The sequence below is a fragment of the Platalea leucorodia genome (genome assembly GCF_965183815.1).
Source record: "Platalea leucorodia genome assembly, chromosome: 2".
Classification (NCBI taxonomy): domain Eukaryota; kingdom Metazoa; phylum Chordata; class Aves; order Pelecaniformes; family Threskiornithidae; genus Platalea; species Platalea leucorodia.
The window spans coordinates 12,659,815-12,685,181 of NC_138824.1; the positions used below are offsets into that span (position 1 = coordinate 12,659,815).

The 25,367-nt window shown below is 44.2% G+C and overlaps 1 protein-coding gene across 1 annotated transcript in view; it reads right to left on the reverse strand.

Annotated features, from left to right (window-relative positions):
• Nucleotides 1–25,367, reverse strand: part of MAML2 (mastermind like transcriptional coactivator 2) — a gene marked incomplete at its 3' end in the record, with an annotated part of 213,885 nt that overhangs the window by 49,936 nt on the left and 138,582 nt on the right. Inside the window, exon 2 of the mRNA XM_082305040.1 lies at nucleotides 17,205–18,662. Within this exon, the coding sequence (XP_082161166.1) occupies nucleotides 17,205–18,662 (1,458 nt within the window). The remainder of the gene's footprint in view (nucleotides 1–17,204; nucleotides 18,663–25,367) is intronic.

Here is a 25,367-nt window from a genome sequence, read left to right on the forward strand (position 1 = left end):
CGAGCTGCTCCTCCGTCCTCACAAACAGGCTGCCACAAATGCACATCTTTCCTGCTGTCTGCTCTGACTGCACAGCAGCTTCCTCCGTTCCTTCCAAACTAGGATGCAGTCCCCGGGGGGAGCTGAGGCATCTCATTTTTGGCAAAGAACCTCATTCCCATGAAAGTAAGCGCAGCTTTTACACCACCGTTTAATAACATGGCAACATTCTCATGCATTAGACTCATTTCCTTGCTGCCCTGACTTGAGAAATAAATACTGCCGTAAAGCAAGCTTCCGGAAAGTGAAGCAGTTTCTCAAGCTTGCCTTCTCCTCTGAGACGATGTTTTAAAAAATACTCAAACATACTTTTGTCTGTGCTGTTTAGTGTCACTGCAGACTTTGTACCCTTCTGCAGCATACACCAGACAACAGCAACCAGCTTATCTAGAGAGGAAAGATTTGTGAAAAGCAACTTCAGTTAATGTGAGCACGACTGAGGCTGCACGCACATTTGCTTAGCCTTGGCTGCAACAGAAGTGGGTGTGAAAATGTGAACGGAGTCATACAACAGCGCAGTCATAGGAGAGAAGGCAGGGTGTGTGCCTGCCAAATGTTGTCCTGGTCAAAGCTCACAGCCAAAAGTGGAAAGAGCTCACACGGATAAAGATGAACCAAATTGCAACAGTTCAACCTGGGCATAAAAAATACCAGGCTGAGGTGGCATGTGCCAGCTGCCCGGGTCTAAATTTCTTTACCTGTGCCAGAACAGAATGGTTGGAGACCAAACTCTGGATGCTCGTTGTTGGCTGCTTAAAGGCCAGGACGACTCACAACCTGGCCCTGCAGCCGAGCTCATGCCTGCCCGTACACCACCCTGCCGGGGGATCCACCTCATCCGCCTTCAGCTCTCCGGAGCCGGGTGAGCCGTGCCATCGTCGCCCGCCTGCCTCCACTGCCACCACACGTCCCACCACCTCCCCGGGGCACCTCCTCGGGGACAGTCAGTCATTCCCCAGAGGTCCCTGCCTCTTTCCATTGACTGCTGAGGTAATGGGGATTATGAGTGTAAGCGAGAAGCATCATTTTTAGGTAAGTATAGTCCAGTAAGACAGCTGTGAACCTGAATGATTAGTGATTAAAATTCTTCCTCCCGGCCTTTTATATCATATTCCCTGAAATGCTGGAAATGCCAAAAAAGACCTTCACTTGCGGAGATGAAAAAGCACTGCATTAAGGCTCCTACAGCACCAGACCTTTCTGTCACCATTACAGTGTATTAACAATTTTTAGTGATTTTTATATGTATGGCATATAAAATTAACAAACATAATTTATTACCCTCTCACACTGTAGCTGAATGTTTTACACAGAGGACCTATTCATCACTCTCTAACTAGTGCAAACAAACAGGGTTCCATGGTGTTGATTGATGGATATATCGGGTTTCTTTGCTGCTGCTGCTGCTCGTACTGCTCTTGAATTAATAACTCGGAGTTTACTTTGCACATTGTTATCTCTTTTTTTAAAGAGCATTTGGAACACCTAACGCTTGATTCTTATTAACACTAAGTCCCTGTTACACCAAAGAGGCCTGAATAGGTAATTAAATTTTTCTTCGATTAAAGGCTCCTTTCTACAGTCATAATGATATAAAGGAGATCTCAGCCTGAATAAGAATCAGACCCAAAATCTTTGCTTAGGAACTTGCAATAGCAGGGAGGAGTAAACAAGTATCATTGTCACTATTTACACAAATCACCCTAGTAATCAATCAGCAGAAGTCTTTTGAACATAATGTGAAAAGCAGGCATTAGTATTATGGGGGCTTTACATACTCTGCTTGAAAGGGATCCTGCAGTAATTAGTTTAGAAATCTAATTTCCTTCATTTTTTGCAAAAACTTTGGGAAGTGAGCAAGAGTAGTACCTTGACGCTATTGCTTTTGGCTTCTCCGTGAAATGCCGTTCCAGTTTGGATCAGTTATAAATGGCTGAAAATCACCATTTCCCTTCCTTTGCCTGTGTTCTTCAGGACATTTCTACCACCTTGTGAAAACAGTCATTAAACTTGCCTTGAAGGCAGCAACAGGAGGAGCAGATATGGCAGTAGAAACTGCCGGGGAGTGCTAAGCTCTCCCAGAGCTGCCATCTTAAAAAAAAAAACCTTTCCAAAAGGCATGGCCCACAGTCCCATTGCTGTGCCTGCTCTCACAGCTGAAAAGCAAACAGTAGATCCACTTTCACAAGCCCTAGGGCCGCTGGGCTAAAATGGGCCAGGTCAACTGGAGACCAGTCAGCTGGTAAAAATACTGCTGCAGTGAGGGGCTGGTAGGTTAGGTGATCCTAAACCTCATTGGGGAAGACATGGCTAAGCTGAACTCCCCCCAAACCAGGCACCATTTCTGGCATTCTTTGTATTAATAACCTTTTCTGCTATGAACAAGCAGTGTTATTTCTGTTGCTCCAAACAGAACCATGTGTTACAGTGGTCACCTTCAGAGTGGCCAAGAGGAGATGTTCACAGATGGACTAGAGGAACAGAACCGCTACGTGTTGGGACTGCCTCCAATATATCTTCTGGCTTCTGCCATTTAGGGATTTTTGGAGTGCAACTTTGCATCTACATCATAGTGTTTGACTGCCCTTGGCAAATATTCTTCTGAATTTGCTCAATCCCTATTCTGAATCCATATTTAATTCTGGTACTCACAGTGTTATGCAGCAAAGATGCCCACAAAAAGTGTTCCCTGGTGTTAGCTATAAGACACCTTCCTCTTGCTTATTTTGCTGCCTGGTGATTTTATTAGGTGCCTACAACTCTTCTACTAGGAGAAACAGTGATTAACTCTTCCCTCTTTGTCTTCCCCGTGTCACTCATGATCTCTATCTATACCTCCTCTCATACCTTCTCATTGTCTGAAAAGTCTCAGATTAATTATAAGGAAGATGCTTCTTCCATTCCATACACTGCCTGAGATGGAGGTGCAAGACCACAGGCGGTGTTTGGGCTGCAAACACCTAGTGGTACAGTGGCATTATCCCACACGTATATGTGTGCGTGTGTGTGTGCTCCCCACTTCCACCACAGTGACTGCTACCCTTCGCTGTGCCATTTTGAGCAAACCTGGTGAGGGTATTTCAGGTGAATGCAGGCTTCATTTCCTTCTCGTTCACTACAGGACTTGCCCTGTGTTTCTCACAGGACCTCAGTAACACTCAGAACTGATGGACAAGAAGGGAGGCTTCAGTCTGAACAGGGAACAAAACCCTGCTTTTCCCAGTCTGGGAGCATTGTTTCGAAACTTAAGATATTTAAATGTACCTTTTTTTTTACTGTTGTTTATGTAACATAGCAATTATGAACAATATCTTGATTACCATTTCAATAAGGACAGAGTTGCCCTCTGCATTGTCATATATGAAAATATATTTGCCTTTTGTGTAAATGGACATACACAAAGGAGTTGAGATGCAAATTCAGAAGCCTTGGTGTGAAGTCAATTTTTCCTGTGATCTACATTTGAAAGTGTAGATCTTTCTTACCTTTGCATCTATTTGCTATTTTGTGAAGTGTAAAGATGCTACTCTAGCGTACATGAGCTCCTTTCGATCACACACGAGTATCGACACATACAGCCTCCCTCAGCATGGAATGTAAACCTCTGAATTTTTGAACTGGTTTAAGCTATATATATTTAAATATTAATGAAATGAAATTCTGACCACTTTGGTTGCTGAAACCTCTAAATCTTTAAAAGGAAGTTTCCTGAAAATACTCATTGACATTTGTAAGACTCTTTGCCTCTCTGAATTTTTGACAGGGGAATGCTTGGTCAAAAAATTTTAGTTTGAAAAATTTATAAAAACTGCAAAGTTTATGCTAATTCTGAATCCAACCCTATTTTGAAGACTGAAATTAAAGCTGTACATATGTATCTAAATAGTTGGCCTGTTTTCACAAGTACTGATCTACTTTATCTCTCCTTGACTCAGTCACTTTGTACCAAGACACCTATTTCGATGCACCACATGTATTTCTAATGCTTTAACATCACCAGCTGTGTTAGGAAAAAGTGTTGATCTCACCGTCTCAATTTTCAACATTTACAGAACAGTTAATAATTCAATAGTTTGCTTCACAGAAGCTTTATGGATGAATTCGTGTGTAGAAAACAATTAGCATATATTACATAATTTCATTACTTCTGCTATCACTACTATCTCAGCGTTCCTACTGATATTTGTGCATGAACTTAATTTGGTCTAGTTTTTGCTTGTAGCATTTGCCTGGCTAAAATAACACAAAATCTGGGCATTCTACATCTTTTTTTTTTTTTTTTCACTAACATTTATAGCATAATTCCAGCTCCTGCATTGTTTTGTTGCCACAAAAAGACCAGAGATGTAACAAAAATTTGGGAAAAACACAATAAAGCCTATATCTCCAATATTTACCCTGGGGGACGCAAGAGACCAAGAGGCACCTTGAAAATGTTGTTCGAGAGGACACGGGGCAGCAGCCATTCGCTTGCTTCTTGCCCTGAGAGTAACATACTATGTTGTCCAGATCCATAGGCTCAAATGCAAATATCAGGACAAAGTTATCTAATTAGCAGCCTCACAATTGCCTCTGGGTTTTGTATGCTGTTTTTGTCAGGCTTGGTTTTACATAGTAGTCTTCTCTGTTTGAAAGACTATAATGAAGGTGATTAAAATGATTCATTAACATTGTGCCCGTTTGAGCAAACAATCCAAACATTTCTATATTCCCTGGTATCAAGAGCGGTGATCTTCACACAAATGTCCAAAGGCCTTTTAGCCTTTTTAATTTTTTCCACAGCTTGACTTTAATTAATGATTCATATGCAAATCTATATACAATTAGTGTACCAACTGACTAGCTTTTGATTTGCTTTGGATTCTTTGGGAGGAAAATATCTTCAGAGCGCATAACAACAGTAGACCGTATATTTAAATGAATGCTACAATTAAATGTCTGTAATTCTGTCCGGTGTCCCTAGCCATGTCATCTACTCCACTTTGCTTAGTAGTGGCTGACACAGCTCCTCACTTGGTTCCTTCAAAGAAAGGGCCACATGAGGCAACAGCCAGAGGATTATCTTGTGTCTTTGGTATGAAAACAGGAGTAGAAAGGGATCTAATTTTAAAACTGAGTGCCTTGCTATAACATATCATATAACATTTATTCTAAATTTTGTCTTACAAGCAGTTAGGGTTTTGGCCACCAGCACTCTCCCCGGGGAAAGCCAAACAATTTCTTCAGTTGCTGGGAATGTGCTGCTAATTTCCAGCCTAAATTTACTTATGGCCAATTTCAAAGGTGGTTACTAGGTGCACTGGTTGGAAAACTTGTCAGAAGAAAACCAGGGGTGGATATGTTAAAACTATATGGTTTTTGGACTGACATTCTCTAGATCTGCATAAATAATTTGGCTATGGACACATAAGTCCTAGTCTGCAGCTTTAAAAAGCTCAGGCTTAATAGGGAGATGAATGATTGTATCTCCACAAACCAAATTTCATTAGTATTTTCAGGTGGAGTCTGACGCTCCAGAAACTACTTCAGGCAGGATTAAAAATCTGAAGATATTTTTTTTTTTTTAATGCAGCATATATACGGCTATGGAAAACCCTTCTGAAGAACTGCTCCAGTGCTTCCCGGGGCCTCGGAGCTTGGCCCACAGTGAAGTGCTGCTTCTGAAAAAGGCCACCCTTGACAGCACTTTGAATACGAAACAAGATTTTGACAACACAGCTGCACTTAGCCCATGAAGTAGATTTCATGTTTACCAAAGAGGCCTGTAATTTGTGGATGGAGAGTTATTTACTTCTTTTAAAAATAAAACTCAGCAGTGAAAACACGACATGAAGAAGAGAAGATGCCAAAATCAAGGACTGTGGCACATTTGGGTCTCCTGCATCAGTGTGATGGATACTGCTGCTTTCTCGCTGTGTTAAGCAGCCCACATAGCTGTGAGATGTTTCTCCATGGTGTTTCAGCTCCCCAGAGTCAGTGCTGAAGAGGAACCGGGGCTGAGAAGGGACAGTTGTTGGGATGGAAGTACGAAAGGAGGGCTGCGGGATTAAAAGTAATGATAGGGCTGAGAGGAAGACAGCAAAGGAAGACTTTGCACCCTCCTTGTGCCATAAGGCTGGCATTGCCCAACAGGCCAGAACGGAAGAGGAATTTGGGCTTCAAGTACCTTTGGCTTTTTTTAGGAAATCCTAGCCAAAGACAAATAAGCCAGTCTGTATGCTATTGGTAAGAATATGTTAGCGAAACAAGTGGGCTGGTCATACAAACAACCGGTTCAACAGAAAGCAAACAAAGGGGAGAAAGTCAGGTGAAGTAGAACAGCTATGGCTGGAAATGAGACACCTAATTTGTTTTGTATTTGCTCTGGTTCAGTCCATGCAGCAGATAAACAGTTAATGCAGCTATTACAGAGCAAACGCAACAATCAAAAACCAACAGGAAAAGGCCATCGCTTGCCCTAATGTGAGCAAAACTCCTGCACTGAACGTCCTCCCTGCTGGGATGTGGCAACACCAGATAAAAGCAAGAGGAAAAAAGAAATATTTTGGAAAAAAATACTCCCTGCCCCAAACCTGTTTCTTCCTGCTGGAAATTTTTGAAGTCCAGTTATTACTCTTCGGCCAGGTTTGTTCACAGGAAAAATAGAGGATGATGGAGCTGAAGAAAGGCTCAATGTTCAGCCTGTGAAATGTTCATAGGACCCAGTTTAAAGCTTGTGGATCCCATGCGTAACAAGGCCCATGGACTCTGCTATAGGGTGAAAACACTGGAGAGAGAGACAGGCAGGTTCATACTTGGCATGCTACAGAAAGGGTTAAAAGTGGTCAGTTCATCACTCTTCTGTGTGGTGCCTTGGAAGTTTTCACAATACCAGATGTGCGAAAAAAAAAGAAGAAAGAAAGAAAAGCGAACACTAGTAGACATCCTGGTGCCCTGGAAGCAGTTAAATTAACACCCAGCAGGGACAAATTTGCAGCTTTGGGAACAGGCTTAAAGTTAGTCTGTTTTCATTCCTGGAGTGAATTTGCAAGTGTATGACAGTGAAGCATAGCCTGGGAAGGAGCAGGCAGCCTTGGATTAAGGATGGATAGCCAGAACTCACTCCCACCCTCCCTCCTCCCACTCTGTTTTGCACTTAGGCTGTGAAGCTCCCAATACTTCTGCTAATCCCTATGTCTTCCCATGTCTTTTACCAGTTCCAGTAGGAAAAAAAAAGCCATTCATTTCTTTTTTTTCCATTCTAGCTGAAACCAGACAAGACTGGAGTCACCCCAGCAAAGCCTGCTTTAGCTGGGGTTGCAGCTTACAGTCATTCGGAGAAATCTAGTTCTCCAATGGATAAAGTTGGATGCTCTTCTAACCAGAACCAAAGCACTAAATCCTTTAGTCATTCATCACGCACTTGGAGCCAGGCTGTGGCCCGGCTTGCAACCACTGCAAATTATAGAAAGGACTGGAAAAAGAAAAGACTGTGAGAGTACATCTAACCCATCTTCACAGAATTACGGAAAGCCCTCAGTCTCTCCCTCTTACAGGTTACAGAACAAATTGGCTCCACAGAAATACCATCTTCATTTTCACACCTTGGTCATTGCAAGGGTTTTGGTATCAGTCAATCAGGGGGAACTTTTCAAACAAGGTGGACTATACAGCTTCTTATGAAGGTCTAAGAGGTCATTCAGTCTCCATCTTTCTTCCTCATCTGCATCTTTGGCCAGGCAGGAATAAACTACATGTTGGTTATTCAAAGGCTACACTTGCAGCCGGGGATGGTAGAAGAGCTGTAAGGTCCCTTGAAGGAAGAAAACCAGAGAATGGGATGCATTAATTTTTTTCCAGTGGGACAAGTATGCTGCTTATTCTGTTTCCTTGACTGATGGATGAATAGCATGGACCGAAATATATAGTGTGTCCTTTCAGCTGGCAATTTTAGGTGCTCAGAGTGAGGCAGGTCTGGAAAGCTGCATTTCCTGCCCTGCCCTGAAGAATTCCTGCACATGCTTTGGGAACCACTGGACAATAAACCTCTTATGCCCTTTCACTTATTCCTGGCACATGATACAGAAACAGTTAGTTTTTAAGTGTTATCAATCTTCCACTCTCCTCTTTGCAAGGACTGCAGGTGCTTGTCCCCTGTCCGTCAGTAGCTCCTGTTCTGCCCCATTTTCTCCCACACTATTTCCCACCCTGGGATCCCCTGCCCTCCTCTGCCTGCACCCAGACTCACTCTCATCTTCCTCCTCCTGAGCTCCCAATCCTTCTCCCTCACTGCCCCTCACCCAAACCCAATTTTCACTCTCTATTACTGTCTTCCAGGCTTCTCCCTACCCTTGGACCCTCGTCCTTCCTGCACTTTACTCCTTCACCACCTCCTCCACCAGTCTCTGTCCGCTCCATCACATTTGTCCTAGTCTGAATCTGGTCTCACCTGGCTGTTTCTTTCCCTTGCACTAAAGTTTCTGCTCCCTGACTCTCTCCTACCTTCAGTTCCTGACCTTCCACACCCAGACTCCCTCTTGCAGTCAGCTGTCCACCTTCCACTCCCTCTCCGACCACCCCCGTAGCTGAGGTTCCCCAGCACCAGGCACCTGAGTCGAGTTTAACAACTTGCTGCTGCTGGCAAGAGCAATCCCATCTCCACTTCTTGCCTCCAGCTACGTGCTCCTGCCACTTCCCTTGTGCCAGTGTTGGCTTTGCCTGACCCCACAAACTGGAGAAAGTCACTAAAAGAGCAGAAAACCAACACAGAGAGAAAAAGGATAGTTTTCTGCCAGTTTTGTGAGAGGTCAGACAAGTGCCAAAGCTGGTGTCAGAGGAAGGACTGGACACAGGGCTGGGGTGGGGGAGGACTCCTTGCCCCTTTCTGAACCTCCTAGCCTTAAGATCAACTCTGCCATCCTGTGAAACCTCACCTAAGAGTGTCCAAAGACCCTTGTCCTCCCCTTCCTTTGACATACTGGCACGCAATTCAATGGACCATAGTTTCAGTCTGCATGTATCTTGCAGGCAGAGCCGCACAGCTGGGCTCATGGAGGCTGAGCGTCTTCTGCAGTGAGATTATGCCCCACGTATGTGTCTGGCTTAGGTACTCTGAGCTGTGCCTTCCTCACTGGTTACATAGGAAGCTTAGGGGGTTGACATTAAATACAAATAACTGGCATGACGGAGAGGGATAAATATTCCTCCTTTTACCTGATTTCTGTGTTTTCTACTGATTCACGATATGATGCGGGCCTCACATAAATCCTCACCTCTTCCTATGAAACTGGAGAATCATTCAACTTTCATGTTTCCATAGCTATGTCAAGACTAAGTATTACTATTAAAAGACTCCATGAAAGGCGCTTGGCTTTTCAGACAGACCAGCTGCTTCAGGCACCCAGTCCCCCTCCAAATTCCAGCTGGGGCTTGACAAAACAGGGCCTCGTCAGAGGCGACAGAGAAGTGAGGACCATTTTTGAAGAGATGACATGGACTCAACCTGTTCAACACAGTGCGAAGCTGCCCTCAAGACCTCACTCCTTCCCCACGCACAAGGTGGCAAGCAGAATCTCAGGCATAGGCAGGGCACAGGTGTCTCAAAGGCCCCTTGGAGAGCTGGCAAGCTGATGGGTGCACATTGATGCACTGTTTACCATCACTCTATAGGTACAAAGGGAAAAAGAGGCATCAAACAATTGTAACTACTCCAGAGGTCTCCTCTGGGGGACTGCGCAGGCTGTGAAGGCTGAGAGCGGTGGATGCTGGCTCTATAGAGAAGGCTCTCAGACCAAGGGGCAATCGGCAGTCAGGTCAAGGCGAGCAGATGTGGGCTGATAAGTTCAGGCACTATCCCGGGACACAAGGATAGTGTCTCCCAGCCTGACACTGGGTCTGGTTCAACTCCAGACTCTGTCAGAGGATTCCTCTGTGATGGGAAATTTGTCCTTATGCAACAACTCTAGTGGATTGATTGTAATGGCTTTGAATGAGATCTTCCTTCTCTCTTTCCCAAAATATATAATAATATATAAAATATACAGTAACATTTCCTTCCTCTCAAGGTTTGGCTGGCTTGCTTATTTAGATTATAAATTCTTCAGGGCAAAAGCTGTCTCTTACACTGTGTGTGTACATTACCAGAAACAGGCATGCAGCAAATGAAGCAGGCAGATGGTTCTGGAATAGTTCTGTTGGAGCATCTGGCTGATTTTCTGGATCAGCATCACATACAAATGGTAAATTCACCCGTGAAAACTCACATTAAAGGAACATTACTAGGTCTGTTGCTGTCTTAATGACAGTCATCTGGGGCCTGGGGTAGGTCTCCACCATAAAAACACCAGCAGTAAAAGTAATATTTGCCATTAAAATATTCCTTCATTTTGAACCCCTAGAGAGACAAATTACTGGGATTTGCTCTTGAGGACTTCAGGGAATTAAAATAATAGGAAGACTCTAGGGAGAGAAATGGGAGCTGGAGATTGTTAAAATTTTTTTGTTCCTTGACTTCTTGAGGTATTCATAAATTGCCTACAAACAAGCAAAAACTTACAGGAAAGGGTTTTTCACCATGCCAGCTCTAAATGGCTGTGGAATTATATTGTTTTTCCAGGCTGCCTTTCCAAAATCCCTGCAGGAAGTTGACTCAGGGCTTGACTCTGGCCTCAGAAGCACACACAGCAATAGCAGAAACCCTCACTTCAGCCAGGTAAGAAGCCCTCACAGATATCCCAGCTTTATTCATGAGATCAGAGGTCAAGACACACTAACTTGCTTAGTAGCAGAGAACCAGACCTGAAGCATCCCCGGCCCCTTGCCTCCTGGGCAGCATTGCATCTTCATAGTTCCTTATGCCAGTCTTGTCCTGTTACACCTCCTTTCCAGTTAATCTAATAAGCACAAACTCATGTCCTGTCTTTGGTGATGGTTCCCTACTTTACCCCACCACCCCAGGCCTGTAAACTGTAATCTCAGCCACCAGCACTGTGGATCTTCTCACCTGCCCTTTCCTCCTTGCAGCCACCATCATCTTCTCTTATGTATGCACCAGGTACCTTGGCTGTCCCTCTGCTTCCCTACCCTAGCCCTTGTCTTCCAGGTGGCAGTGGAGTGAAATCAGAGGACTGAAGCAGCGAGCACTCTTACTGTGCCTCCTGTCTCCAACAGCATTTTTTTTCCCCACGGCCAAGACAAGTGACTGGCTCATGAAGTGCCTCCTGGATCACTGCAGTCCTCAAATCAACATCTCTAGACATGCAGGTGGGTAGAAGCTGATACCCTTCAAATTTCTTCTGTAAAACTCATCTTTTCTTTGATTCTTACAGAAACCAGATCAACACTGTCCCTTTGAGACAGGGGCCATTTTTAATCTGAGTTTACACAGTTCTTCACAGAATGACATTTTACCCTATCAGTGGACCTCCCAGGCACTTTCACAACACTAATAAAAAATAAATAAGACTTCAAGTGTGCTGACATTAGCTAAGAACTCAGCCTGGCAAGTGCAATGATGGTTTTTATTGGTATCTTCATGGAAGTACCTTCAAAAAGTAGTCCAAATGAGACAACAGGGACTATCTCAGCTACATCCCAAATCCCCAAACCCAGAAGCATTTGACCTAAGTGGCTAATATTCTACTGTTCTACCAGTGTAAATACTTTATGCAAAGAGTTCAAGAAACCTTATGGAACTGGCAGTGTCTCTGAACCTTTGAATTACAATGTCTTCAGGGACTGACCATCCACAGTGTGATTGTCTATATATTTCATTCAGCAAACTGAACAATATAAGGCACTACTAAGACAACTGTCCACCATGACAATACAGGAACTTATGACATTTTCTCCCTGGTTTCATGTTCATAAATCAGCTATGGCCCTGCATTTGGGTCATATGGGTTATTGGGACATACTCAAGTTTTTATCCAGAATATTTAATTCAGAAGCTCTTGCATGAAGGAATGCGACCAAAATGGAGCTATCAAGAAAAGCTGTCATCCAAATATTATTTTTATAGCGAGCATTGAAAGAAAGGTCACATTGTTATTTTCTTACACTATGGAACAGTTTCTATTATTGCAGATTCCAAAAGCCTGGAATCGTTGTTATTTATGATCTAAGTCAAATTTAAGTCCTGGTTTGTACCAATTACCACAAGCCACTCTAGGTTTTCTCTCTTCATTTCACAAATATTTGCAAAATAATTCCTTCACACTTGAAAACAGAGAGGTTGCCTCACCAAAATGTACTCTTCTTTTCTTCTTTAGTGGTAAACACAAAGGTCTAGGAAAATATTGTTTTGATATGAATCAGCCAAAGAAGCCACATTTTCTCTGAGAAATTTCGGAGGCTAAATTAGAGGTGTAAGTTATCGCTCAGCAGTGAACGATAACAAGAGTTTTTCTATCTGCACTTTCAAAAAAGCCATTAGATCTTTTGCTCCTGGTGCTTCTTCCTCGCATAGCACTCTAACAATCTGACAGTTTAACATACACTTCTTATTAAATCCGTATGGTGCCCATGCTTTGAAAAAAAAAGTAGAAGGTCGTATCCTGCTGCTTACTATGCTGCTGTAAGTCCAATTATATATATAATTATATTCTCTTGAAAATAAATGAAATTACCCTGGATTTACACCGGAGCAAATGAGAGGAGAATCTGTCTCAGCATCTCTGCAGAGCTGCCAGGTTAGTTGAAATACCATCTCTATCCCTTGGAGACATTTAAGAGCGACGTATATATCAGGTAAGCACTGATTTTCTGGGCATTTGAAGTGTAATGGAGGGGACCTGCAAGGCGGGGGGGGGGGGGGGGGGGGGGGGTGTCACCTCAGGACCCGGAGCTCCTCTGAGCACAAGCTGCTCACTGGTGGCACATCCCTTGGCGCAGTGCTGCACCGTGGCCGCTCTCCAGCCAGATGCAGCCATGCTGTGTCCCCGGGTCATGGAGCACCTGAGAGGCCATTGGCCACATGCTGCAAAATACAAAGCCTTGCTGTGGGAGAGCATGAGGCAAGGGGCATGTATGAGACACTCATGCTTGGAGCAGGTACTGGAGAAGGGATTGCTCAGTATTCAGTAAGAAGGGACGCTGGTTGGATTTAAAAGGAGCCTGTTAAGACCTGGTGAAGAAAATGATCTAAGGCATGCCCCAATTAGGGCAAGTAAGGGCAAAAAAAGCCCCAAACTACAACTGATCACACCACATTCCTGGGTTCTTGAAAAAAAAAAAAAGAAGAGAAAAGAAAAAAAGGAGATGATCCCATCCTCAAAGCGATTATAAAGGAACAAGGACTAACAAGGCCCTGAGCTCTGCACAAGGAAACACTGTTGTGGGTTGTAACTATACAGACAACACTGACGCTTCCAGAGCATTAAAAATAAAGACCACTGGTTGTTCGTGTAAAGTGGGGGCTGAAGCTCTCATGGTCCCGTCTGTTATCCTTGCCCCCAAAGCCAAGACTAAATAGGGCACATGCCCACATGTAGCAGATAGAGTGGCCTTGCTCCGTTAGGGTTCCCGTTCTCATGAGCTCAGCCTTCCTTTCTCCCCTCCCTTGAGCAAAAGAAGTTGAATAAAAAAATTTGGAGAAAAAGTCAGCTTGAAACCTTTGAGTTTAATTTGGCTTTAGGTCAAAACCAGAAGGGGATGAATAATATTTTATTTAGTAGATACAGGCTTTTTCTTTTTTTTAATTGCTTTTTGACCTCTTCACAGAAGACTAATGGATCTTATTGAACAAGTCTTATGGCTGATCAAAAACTTTGAAAAGATGTGTGGAATTTCTTAGACTAGTTAAAAACATCAGGTTTTTTTGTTCAAAACTCTTAAATCTTACTTCAGAAGCATCTTTCACTGACTGGACTACATTTCTTCACAAGAGGAAAGTTAGACTTCAAACTTCTACCCAAATCCACTTATAGATTTTCCCCACATCAGCCCAGGTTCTGTATAAGTATTGCAAACCTGATTAAACCTGTGCAGAATTTGGAGCTTCTAATTATTTCCTAAACAAAGAGAGTGTTGAATTTCTAAGAGTTTTTTCATGACTGTGCATATGTTGCATCCTGATAGACAATGGAAAGGTGAATCTTTCCCACAAGAATGGAGAATAAAACAGAGAAGCAAACAAAACCTTCATTCAGATCAACCTTCCAGGAAACCAAGATGATTTCCATCATTTTTATGACTTTTCCCTAGAGGCAAAAGACATCTAATTAGCAAATCCCACTACAAGTTCACTCCGATTTGACACAAAGTGAATGTGACAAGCAGAGAAATTATAAGCCTTACATTTCCAGTTAGCAAGCTTGGGCTGATAAAGTCTAATTCAAATGCTTTTTTGGGATCTTAAAACTTGGGGAGTAAAAATCCAGAGGGTGAGCTGGTTCAGCTAAAAATGTAATGCTAATTTATAGTGTTCCAGTCAGTGTTATCTGATGGCAATGTCACAGCAACCCTTTATGAATGTGCACTCACATTTCTAGCGACAAAGCACTCCAGCCAGTACTGAGATGGTCCTTATAGTCCACAATTATAATGATCTGAGGAGAATATATATATAATATATTGATATTATATATAATATAATGGTACCAAGCAGAATCAAACCTTGATTCCTCATGAAGAAATAGGGCATGAGTAAAATAAATATTAATCATTAAGTTAATTAGTAAATGCTGGTAATTAATCCTGCATTACTGTTAATGATGTGTAGGAATCCTCAGAGGTGAGAGATGATCCTCCAGGAAAGAAGACTGTGCAGCCTAAATGAGGTGATGTTCCCATTGCTAACATCAGCGGGAGTTGACCCATGAGGTTGCTTTGACCTTTGTTGTCTTTATTGGAACATAAAGTTAGGGGTGTCTCCTCCCACTCTGATTTAATATTCAGACTGGACCTCTGGGGGCAAGCAGGCCTGACCAAGGGGTTGGTGGGCTCTTGCAGCTGCGCAGGCAGGCCCTAAAGGAGTTCACAGAACTCCTGAATATTGCCTGGTAAACAGTTATGTTCAAACCAATCCAAAATCCTGCTATTTATTGACCACCTGTATTTCTAAGTATCCTTCCAGCAGCCACAGAATACTCTACTGAGAGAGACCTACCTGATTTTCTGAATTTCAGCAGAACTTTGGAACTGGTTAGGATCTCTAAAAAAATCCTGTTATCTCTCTAGAGCACAGAAACAGCATCATTCTTGCTGCAAAAGCCCCATAATCTGTGACTACAAAGCTTCTAAGCTTCTTGGCTGTGCTGTGGGTCAGGTAGCCACGTCCTGCAGACAAAACTGTGGAAAGTGGTCAGATGATAAGAAACTTTGGAAAGCTACTTGCAGAAGTCTGTGTTGATAGGCAAAACTCCTTCCTTGGTGTAATATCTAAAGTTTGGCACTTGGCAAAGTTCATTTAGGGAAAGTTTCCTAAGCCAAAAGATCTTGTGGCTGCACAGGTGAGAGATCCCACAACACTCATGATAAATCTTTCAAGTACTGCTATGGCCATGTTGCCAAGTGCCATCTTGTTGGCTTGTCTCCCTGAGCAGCAGCCCAAGAGGACACAGAGCAAGGAGCTAACATTGCCTCAAGCAGAGTTGCTCTCAGTGTTTTTATTCCTTTCCAGAATGTGACCTTGCATATTTTTTTCAGAAAAATAGTAGTGTTTGCAGGAGTCCTGCCTGTCTCCCCTGTGCTGACAGATTGCTGGAAGCTTCATCATGACTGAATGAAGGAACTGTTAAAATTCATCTCCCTGCCAGTCTATTAAGAGAATGGGGAAATGCGCCTAAGAAGAGAGCACACAGTGGCCCAAGAAGGAGAGGAACAGCCAGCAGAGACCTCCCGTAAAACAGCAAAGCTGTAGCTGCGCTTGCTTCCTGCCAACGCTCGTTCTCCAGCATCTCCCACCAAAGCAACGTCTCCTCACCCAAAGCTGCCTAAATGTTTCACCTTATACCTCTTGCTAAGGGATTCTCTGTTGGAGAAAGTCATGGTTGGTTGGTCAGGGAGTCTAAAAGAGTTAAAAGGAGAAAGGTTTCCATGCATACAACTATATTTACTTTACTTTTTTTTTTTAAAAAACATCGGAGTGTTCACCCAAACAGTTTGGCCAAGAAACTCCAGTTCTGAGTGATTCATTCACAATGCTGCTTCTCTGGGACTTTATGGAAGACTTAGGCTTTCGCTTTTCAGTAGTTTCTTATAGCTGTTTTTCATATATAAGAAATCCACAAGTGATCTCCACACCTATATTGCCATTCCATACCCTCAAATGTGTTGAACCACATTTGCCTCACCCAAACTCCCCAGAGTGGCTTAAATGTCCCAAGATCAAATACACGTTTTACTTGTTTTGCATCTGGTTTCCAGTTTCTGGGGTACAGTGAGGTTACATATTCAAACTTCGACTGGCAGGTCTGAAACTCGGGATCCTGGTGCATGGTGACTTGACATAGCATAGCTGAGCTATAGTAATCAATCGTGTCAGAGCGCCGTCTCAGGATAGCACTGTGGGAGCTGGCCATGTGGTATATAATTGTAGACGTATCTCTGGCAACCTTCACCTTCATATCTAAGCATGTATTTTATCCACAGAATATTCCCAGAAGTGTGATGGGTGTTTATAAAGCTCACAGATAAGTCTTAGTTTTCCTTTGCCAAACAGATAACAAATGTGCAAACAGTATTTTTGTCATGTCAGTCAAAAGATATCTAAAACCAGAATTTCCTAACCCTGCCTCCCTGAGGAAAATGATGGCATAAAAATTAACGTTGTAAAATATATTATCTAAGATAACATAGGAATTCATTAAGACTTTGCCATTCAAAAGAGCTTAAATTCTTGTAAGCTAGAAAACTTAGATAGGGGTCCAAAATAACCTTGCATCTGTCCCACTATCTCACCTTTCTGACAAGTATCCACATAATATATATCAGTGACATATTCACTCCATTGCGTTAAGAAAAAAGTGTTACAAACATGTCTTTCTTGAATTCTTATAAATGTGCATCCATGATATACCTGAATAGGTGCTAAACCTGCCATCACCAGCTCTGCTGAAGTATGTGCTGAGATGGTCGTTATCTGCCACCACTACACATCTCCTGGAAGAATGAGGCCAGGCTGGAAAAGCCTTTTTACTACTCAGACCAGAATGATGCTGTAACAAATAAGGAGGAATTTGCCTTACCTGTCTGTGCTGCTGAGAGACTGGATACTGCAAACCTGAGATTTGCTGGCTTTGCTGCATTTTCTGAAGCATCATTTTTTGCTGCATTGCTAGGGGTACATTAGGTGGCCTTTGAAGAGACTGGTTTGGGAGAGGCTGAGCAGGCTGCGGCTGTGGTTGTTGTTGCTGCTGTTGCTGTGGCTGTTGCACAGGGGCTGAACCCTGTGCCTGCTGCGTGTAGTGCAGAAGGGCAGGCTTGTTTTGGGAACCCAAAACTGAAGGCATCTGCTGGTTGGTTTGCTCTGAGTTAAAGTGAAACAAAGGCTTTGTGTTGCCATGATGCTGCTCTAGTGGTGGCTGAGCGCTGTTGATAAAGTTTCTGTTGATGTCCTGAGGCTTCTGTTGCATGATTATGTCCATGGGATTGCTCTGGGGAGTGGTTGGTTTATAAACGTAGTTGTTCATCCCTTTTGACTGGTTTCCATTCACTGGTACCCCAAGCATTGCTGAGCTCTGTGGGCTGAACTGCTGCTGGCGAAAAGAAGGACTGGGAATTTTCTCTTGCACGAAGGGTCCAGGGGAAGGTCCTGATGGAGACAAGGTGGACCAGTTGGCCGTCTGGTTCTGCTGCTGCTGTTGCTGCTGAATCAAGGCATGCTGCTGCCGGTTGGCTGCAATCTGTTTGAGCTGCTGTGCATGAGACACCTCCTGCCAGTTAGGCAATGGCCGACTGGATGCAGAAGAAACCTGTGATACCTGTGTTTGACTCTGAGGCACCGAAGGGATGGGTGAAGAGGTGGACATGGCAGCGGTGGCCATAGTGAAGGCTGGACCTGTAGAAGAAGGCCTCATCTGTGGGGAGCCCACAGGAGCCTGATTCATGCCTGGTGCATATTCACTCTTTATCACCATTTTATCCATCTGAAGAGATCTCACAGGGCCCCTCTGGCTCTGCTGCCCAAGGTCAATGTTGAATGGCTCATCTTGTTTTATTGTGGCATTTATCATATTCTCTAGCTCGAGATCACTCATTGGTGGCACTGATATGTTAGTCAGTTCATTAAACAGTTCCTGAAGCTCCAGATCCATCATTTGTTCCCACGAGTCTTCCCCATATCTGTTAGGGAACATGTTCTCATGGGACGTCTGGCCATCTAAGTGTTTGCTGCAGGACATCGTTTCTCCTGGTTCTTTCTTTACCTCTTTCAAAGTCATATTAAACATGCCATTCCCACTAGCATGTGTATTGTTTGCTAGGTTGCTGGCCTTTCTTTGTGATCCTTGCCCGACAGACATAGTTCCTGACATTGACTGGCTTTGGCAATTGTTGACATGTTGTCCACCTTGTCCCACTGAGATATTATCACCCACTCTTATCCTCTTAATGTCAAGGAAAGAGCTCTCTGAAACACCATTGGGCCTCTTGTTGTTGACAGGCGACAGATTTACCACCAACTTTCTCTTCAAGGAGCCTTGGAGCTGAAAGAAGCAGAGATAAAAAAAAATAATCATTAGATGACACCGAAGAAACAATCTGTAGTCTATTTGCTAGAAGGATCTTGCAAGTCAACAGGCAAGTAAGCATTGCTTAGTACAGAAAGCTACTCTGGGCTTTCTCAGTCAATGAAACTATGCAGAACTGTAGGAAAATATGTTGTGAGACACCTCCCCACCACCCCCACCCCTGTCCTTATAGCCACTAGCATTTTTCAAGCACTGCTGCCTCCTGTTGATCACAGACCCCCTTTCCCCTCTGGGTGTGAGTGGAGGGAGGTGGCCAGAGCTGTAGCTGGCAAAGCCTAGGGCACAGCTGCCCCACATTTGCTCCCATCTAATTGTGCCAGACAGATCTAAAGTATTTTCAGATAGCAGTGACTAATGCAGTCATGATATCTGCCCTTGTGCCTATCCAGTGCTGCAGGATTTCACTCTCATGATTTTGGTATATGATCCAAAAGACCATTTTCGACTGTTGTAGAGTCCAAAGGTCCTAAGAGATATTTTAATGGCACACAAGAGACCCAGGCATCCGGATTTCACATAGGTTTATACTGGCCAGAGATGTGTATAATTAAATATGTTAGAAGTGGACTTGTTCAAAACTGAAAATGAAGCCACTGGAGCCATGTCAGGTTATGTCAGCTGAGGGTCTGGTCAATAATGTACTGCCGGATTATTTTCCAGAGATGTATATTAATACATTAAGACCTAATTGTTTATGTCCTGAAACATCTGCTATAAAACACACAGTCCATGCAACACTGCTCTGAGAACTGTAACTCTGTTTCCTTTCCTTGAATATTTACAGCAATACTTTCATCTGCTCACAAGCCCTGTGGGCCTACCGAAGAAAAAGAGGTTCATGGCCCTGTCCACCTGATGTACGCTCATTTGCCATGGTTGTACACACAAATTCCCACACAAAACAAAGGTGTAGCCCCATGAACTGAAAAATTTGGACTTGGTGCAGATACCCTCAAGTAGAGTTGCTTTGAATTTCAAAAACACGGTTCATAAAAGAATAGATCACTTTTAAACAAGCACAGCTGTTCTATCTGTAGCTCTGTACATTAAAGGCACACACCAAGCACTAGACACGGTGAACACACATGCATGCAGCCCTCGCTCAGTCGGTACGCACACTGTCGCTGTTTCAGCTGTGAGCAATGTCAGGAAACCCCGCAGGGAAACATGGCTCATCTTCTGCCTTTCTGCACCGGCCCTGGAGGCAACAGGACAATGTCATCTGTCGAATACCTGTGTGTGCCAGCGAGAAAACGGCACCCGTACAAACTGTGATATCTTTGGAGCCTGTGATGGGCAGAGGGAACACCGAGAATTCTAATTTTCCAGTTAAGTGAGGAAGGATGATTTATGAGATCTTCAAATCACATTCTTTGTATCATGCTGTTTCATGTACAGAAGTCCATGGACACCTAATACTCTGTTGTGGCCCCTGTTCCCCTCAACTTCTGGCTTATCTATAGGTAAGAGCTCTTCCCAGGTAATTCCAGGTGTGAACACTTCTATTCTGGTGTGAATACCAGTGAGTTGCTTGGGAAGAGTTCAATGGACAAATACGTATTTCCTCAGTACTCACCTATCCTTCCATTGCATTAGCAGGTCACTGAGTTTACCCCTTAAAAATACAGCTTGTAATTTCTCTCTCTGACACCAAAAATCTCATCTCATATCTCAAGTTAAGTTTCCAGCATAGCTTTTGAATCACAGATTCGTCTTCATTTCATAAGGACAGACACGCTGGTGCCCAGCTGTACAAGTCCTCAGACCTTGTGCCTTCAAGAGTAACTAATTGGCATCAGCTGTCCCCTGGAGGGGGAGTTTTGGGTGGTCACTTGCGAAGCGCACGGACTGTCTTTGGTTCGCGTGTTCCTTCTGACACATGAGTCACTGTACTTTCCTTTGCAAAAAAAACGGTAAGCTGCACTTCCTTTTACCATCATCTTTGCTGTCAGTGTGTTTATTAGAAATCATTCTTGTGCCTCCAAATTCATCTTCCTGGGAAATGGGGAAGTCCCCGGGTCATCAGAATACATGACTTGGCAGCATGTTTTGATTTCAGATGTGCTGCTGACAGAAAGGCTGAACAGATAATGAATAATATATCCTCTGCATATGTATATGCTTTATGTGGTGAATATGCCTTTCTGAGTTAATTTTGCTTTTGCTTGACATTTTGAATCGGAGGGAGCTGTTCAAAATGTCTTCACATTTTCAGAGCACCTGCACCAGGCTTTCTGATACAATTAAAAATGCAGGTGTTGCACTGCGCTGCGCGTAGTAGCTGCTTTTCTTCTGCATTTGAACTAGCTGCTCGCAGATACGAGGGAGCTGTGAAGTGCTTTGCCTGGTGACACGCACAAGTCAGCAGCAGAGCCAGGGAGAGCACCATGATCTCCAGACACATCCCTTAGCCAAGCGCTCCCTTCCTCAACATGGGCTGGAGGACTCCTGTGACATCTGCTCTGCTAAAGTGCCCACCAAAAAAGGCACTATGCATCTCTAAAGAAGTAACAAGTGCTGGCGTATCACGTCTCCCCCAAACCTTGCAAACACTGCCCTCGGAATGCTGACAACACCTTGGTCAACAGATGTCCCCACCTTAAAGCAGTAATGAGAGCGAGGGAGACTGCAAAGGTGCAGGGCACTCTTGGGGGACTTCACTGAGGCTGCTGAAAAGGTCCTGCTTCCCCATCCCCCATGAGTTAGGGACGTGGAGGGCAAGGGCATGGGAAGGATGTGGCAGCCCACAGGGATGAAGCCCCCTCTCCCTCCTTGCACCGAGCCATTACCAATTATGTGTCAGGGCGGTTTGCAGGGGACCGGTCTGTGTTTGTTCAGCGAGACGAGCAGTGTCCATCACAAGCTTTTCTGTCTTGCTATTTCATCTGAATGCTGCCTTCTACGGGGCACTGCTGCCTCAGCATCGTGCCTGTTTTGTTTTCAGAAGGGAGCGGACCAGGGTTCGATCACTCAAATCTTTGTAGTTTTCTAGCAATCACATTTTTCAACTACCGATTGAAAGCCCTTTTTCCCCAAGCAAAGCACAGACTCTTCAGAGGGTAAAAAAAGAGCTTGCCAGATTTCAAGCTCCATCTCTTCCAATTTGCAAGCCAGGATTGATTTGGGTCAGTAAACGTAAAGCAAAAGTTCCTATCACACATAGGCACATTCCTCAGATCAAACGGGCTCGCGATTACACATCTCAAACTGCTTGAACTGCGTCATACTGAAAGGCTCTGTGACGGGAAACGAGTGACATGACAGTAAGCGGGAGAGGAGGAAGCCCTCCATGCACAGCTCCATCCCACAGGTAGGTGGGCAGCACTCTGTGAACCATCCAAGAGTACATGCATTTCCTGGCAGCCTCTGTTATTGTAAGACCTTTTGGTGAGTCAGCATGCGTTCACGCACTTACAGCGAGGGAGTGCTGGACACGCTGATTTTCTGAAGTTAAAACTGCAGGGGCTAAGCCGCTGGAAATCACGTTTGCAAGATAGCACGGTGCTGTTACTGGCCAAACTGCTCAGGGACGTTAACAGCGGAGGGCAAAACTCTAGAGATGACTTGGTCTGAACGACCCAGTGTGACACCACGTCCTGTGCAGAGGGACAATTAATTTCTGTTTAAAACTTATTCTGAGTCTTAAAGGGGATTTAAGAGAGGCAGCTTCTTCTCTAATGCTCCCTGACACCAGGCCAAATCAGCAGGAGTTCCACTGAGCTAATAATTAGGGCTCATCAAAATCTGATATCAAATCATTTCTCTTTTGGCAAAAAAAAAAAAAAAGGCTTTTGCTACACCTTTCTTTTGGTTGAAATTTTTTACTAAATGTAAAACTAGAGTATTTTGCTGAATATTGATGATTTTTTTCTGGCTCAAAAGTTTTTTCAGAAAATGGAAACAAAAACTTCATTGGTGCAAAAGCACAATTTGACAATGAGAAATTTTAGAGATTGTTTTCTCCAAAATATCTGTATTTAACAATATTTTTATTACGTCTTTGATCCGTTTCTGACATGACCCATGTGCATTCACCTTGTACTCCTTTCCACAGGGACTGTCCCATATGGCCAAGAAAAGAATTTGTCTGTGGCAGCAGGAAACGCTAAGGACTATCTGGTTTCACTTTCATTGAAAGTCTTATTGTTTCTGCGCTTCATGCAGCTTCTTCAGTTGGACTTCCTCTAGAATTTGCTTTTTACTTAATTTTACAATGTGTAGGAGCATAGCGCTTGACAGAAGTCCTAGGTTAACCATCCAGCAGCCTTGAGTTTCACAGCTCTCGGGACAAGTAAAACCCAGCCTGTCCCTCTGACTTGCCAGAGTACCACCATAGTGCCTGCAGGTCTCCAAAAAAATTCATTTCCCGGTGCAACCCACCCTTGGCCTTGTACAGAGATCTTAGTAACACATCTGACTGTCATCTCAAAACGTTTATAACTAGATGCTTAAGATGGGACCAAAACACCAAAATGCTCCAAGCAAACTACAGAGAAAATAAGCAGGGTGTGACAGTTTTAAGTCTCCACTAATCTTTATTAGCTGAAGACGTAAAAGGAAGATCTCTTACCACCTTTGTTCTCCCATCTCTCACATTTTCCTGCTAAGGTTTGCAGCTTTCTTAGCTTGTGTGGTGGAACAACGGGGATGAAACTCGTAACGTGCTGCTAACTTTTAAACCCCAAGCGGTTATCACGCTTTGTTTGTGAAGCAGGCAGCGCGGCAGCGTTAGCAATCCATGTGGAGTAATACCTCTGATGTTAAAAAAGCAGCGTTGGATTTTATGCTTTTAATATAGAAGCAGCAGACAAATCCACTTCAAAAGGTCCCTTTTGGAATTCCTGGACTTTCTCACAGTATGTGCTGACTGTATCTATGGCTGCACTGTAAACAAAATCCTTCATGTATCTGGGGAGGGGAAGGGGTAAAGGAATTAAATGAAAAATACAGAAAATATTCAAACAATGAAAGTGGCCAAAAAAAAAAAAGAATTCATTCCAAAGGAGGAAAACATGCTGAATGCTACTTCTTATTTATGCTGTGAAAGCACCTTTGCATCCCAGGGCTGGACTCAGCAAGCCACCGCTGGGACTTAGGGCCTGATCCTGAATGACAGCAGCTCTCATTTTCAAAATAGTGGTTCGCAGTGTTTGCTGCCAGCCTTCTGCAGTGCCACCTCCTGCAGTGTCCGGAGCTGAGCCGAGCTGGGGAGCATCTCTCCAGGTAGGACCGGGGTTCACCAGTGCAGAGCCTCCCTGTTGTGGGCATCTCCCCAGTGTGCAGGAGGACCAGGCGCCCCTCTCCTTGTTTTCTTACCCCTTTGGCCAGACACGATGGTCGTGGTGACTCACACCATGGCCAGCTGCAGAGCCACCAAGGCACCCTGGGGCTGACACAAGGACAAGAAGGGGCTGCTGCCCTGAGCTGCCACCTCCAGGGCCATCACAGGTCTTAACACCATGATCACACACACCCCCTCATGGTCCTTTTCTGACTACAGATGCACTTTTTAGGAACAGGCAAAAGGGCTCCCATTACTGCTTTTTCTACATATCTCCTGAAATCTGGTGGCTCTGGCTGTTCCCACTCTTCCCCACACCCAGGGCATCAGGTTCATCCTGACGTCTCTTCTGAAGATCTCAATAGCATGGTCCTCTTATGAGCACCTCTCCCCAGCCCCTCTGCTCTGCACTTTCTCTGCACAGCAAGAGAATATTTATTTTTAATCTTTTGTCTTCATTTGCAACTTCTGCCTGACATGGCTGAGAATGTAAACATGACAGTTGTCTTCAGGGAGATTTTAGCACTCCAAGTTCAGAAAGTCCAATCTGCTGGATGATGTTGATCTGGGAAACAACATTCATTTTTCATGCAGGACTGAGTGACAGAGCAGAGGCCCTCGGCACACCGCAGAATGGGGAGCGGTGCCAAGAGCTGGTGTGTCCTCACAGCACCGCACGGCACCGCGGTTGGGTCAAGGCGGTCCTACCATGGCTGCAAAGAGCTGTGCAAGAGTAGCAGATGCCACTCCAGCCTGGTTTGCACAGGCTCAGCTCCAGGTGCCTCCTGCCACCTGCTCTGTGTCCGCAGGAAGGGGACCAACCGCTGTCTTTGAGCAGCGAGGAGGAGGAGGTGCAGGTGCCTTCAGCCTCACACTGTCGGTGAGCACGGCAGCTCGAGCTAGCACACCTCCACTCTGCCTCACTCCTCTCCCATTTAGCTAATCAGCTCCTGAGACCACTCTGATCACAAGGAGCAAGGTTTGCTGCCATGAGATTTTTGCTCTACACATCCCAAACATTGCCACTGTGCATCCCTCTCTTTCTGACCATAAGCTCTTTGGGAAGAGGCTCGGTGTCTATACAGGGCCTCTTGCACTGGCGTCCTAGCTCTGCGTGATCCTTCGGCATAAGCACCACTGTCAATAATAATGCTGACTGAAGAGGTAACACAAGTTTTTCTCCCTGTTTACTGTAATAAGTGCCACTAAAACAGAATTTATAATAACAAATAAGGATGTTCCTTGGCTGACAAGTATCCACTTAATTCTTATTAGCTGGGAACAAGGCTGGAATAGTAATCAGTATGTTAGAAATCCCACAATTTACCTTCGCTTATGGAAAAATTACATATCTTGCCAACTGAACATACCAGCCTAAA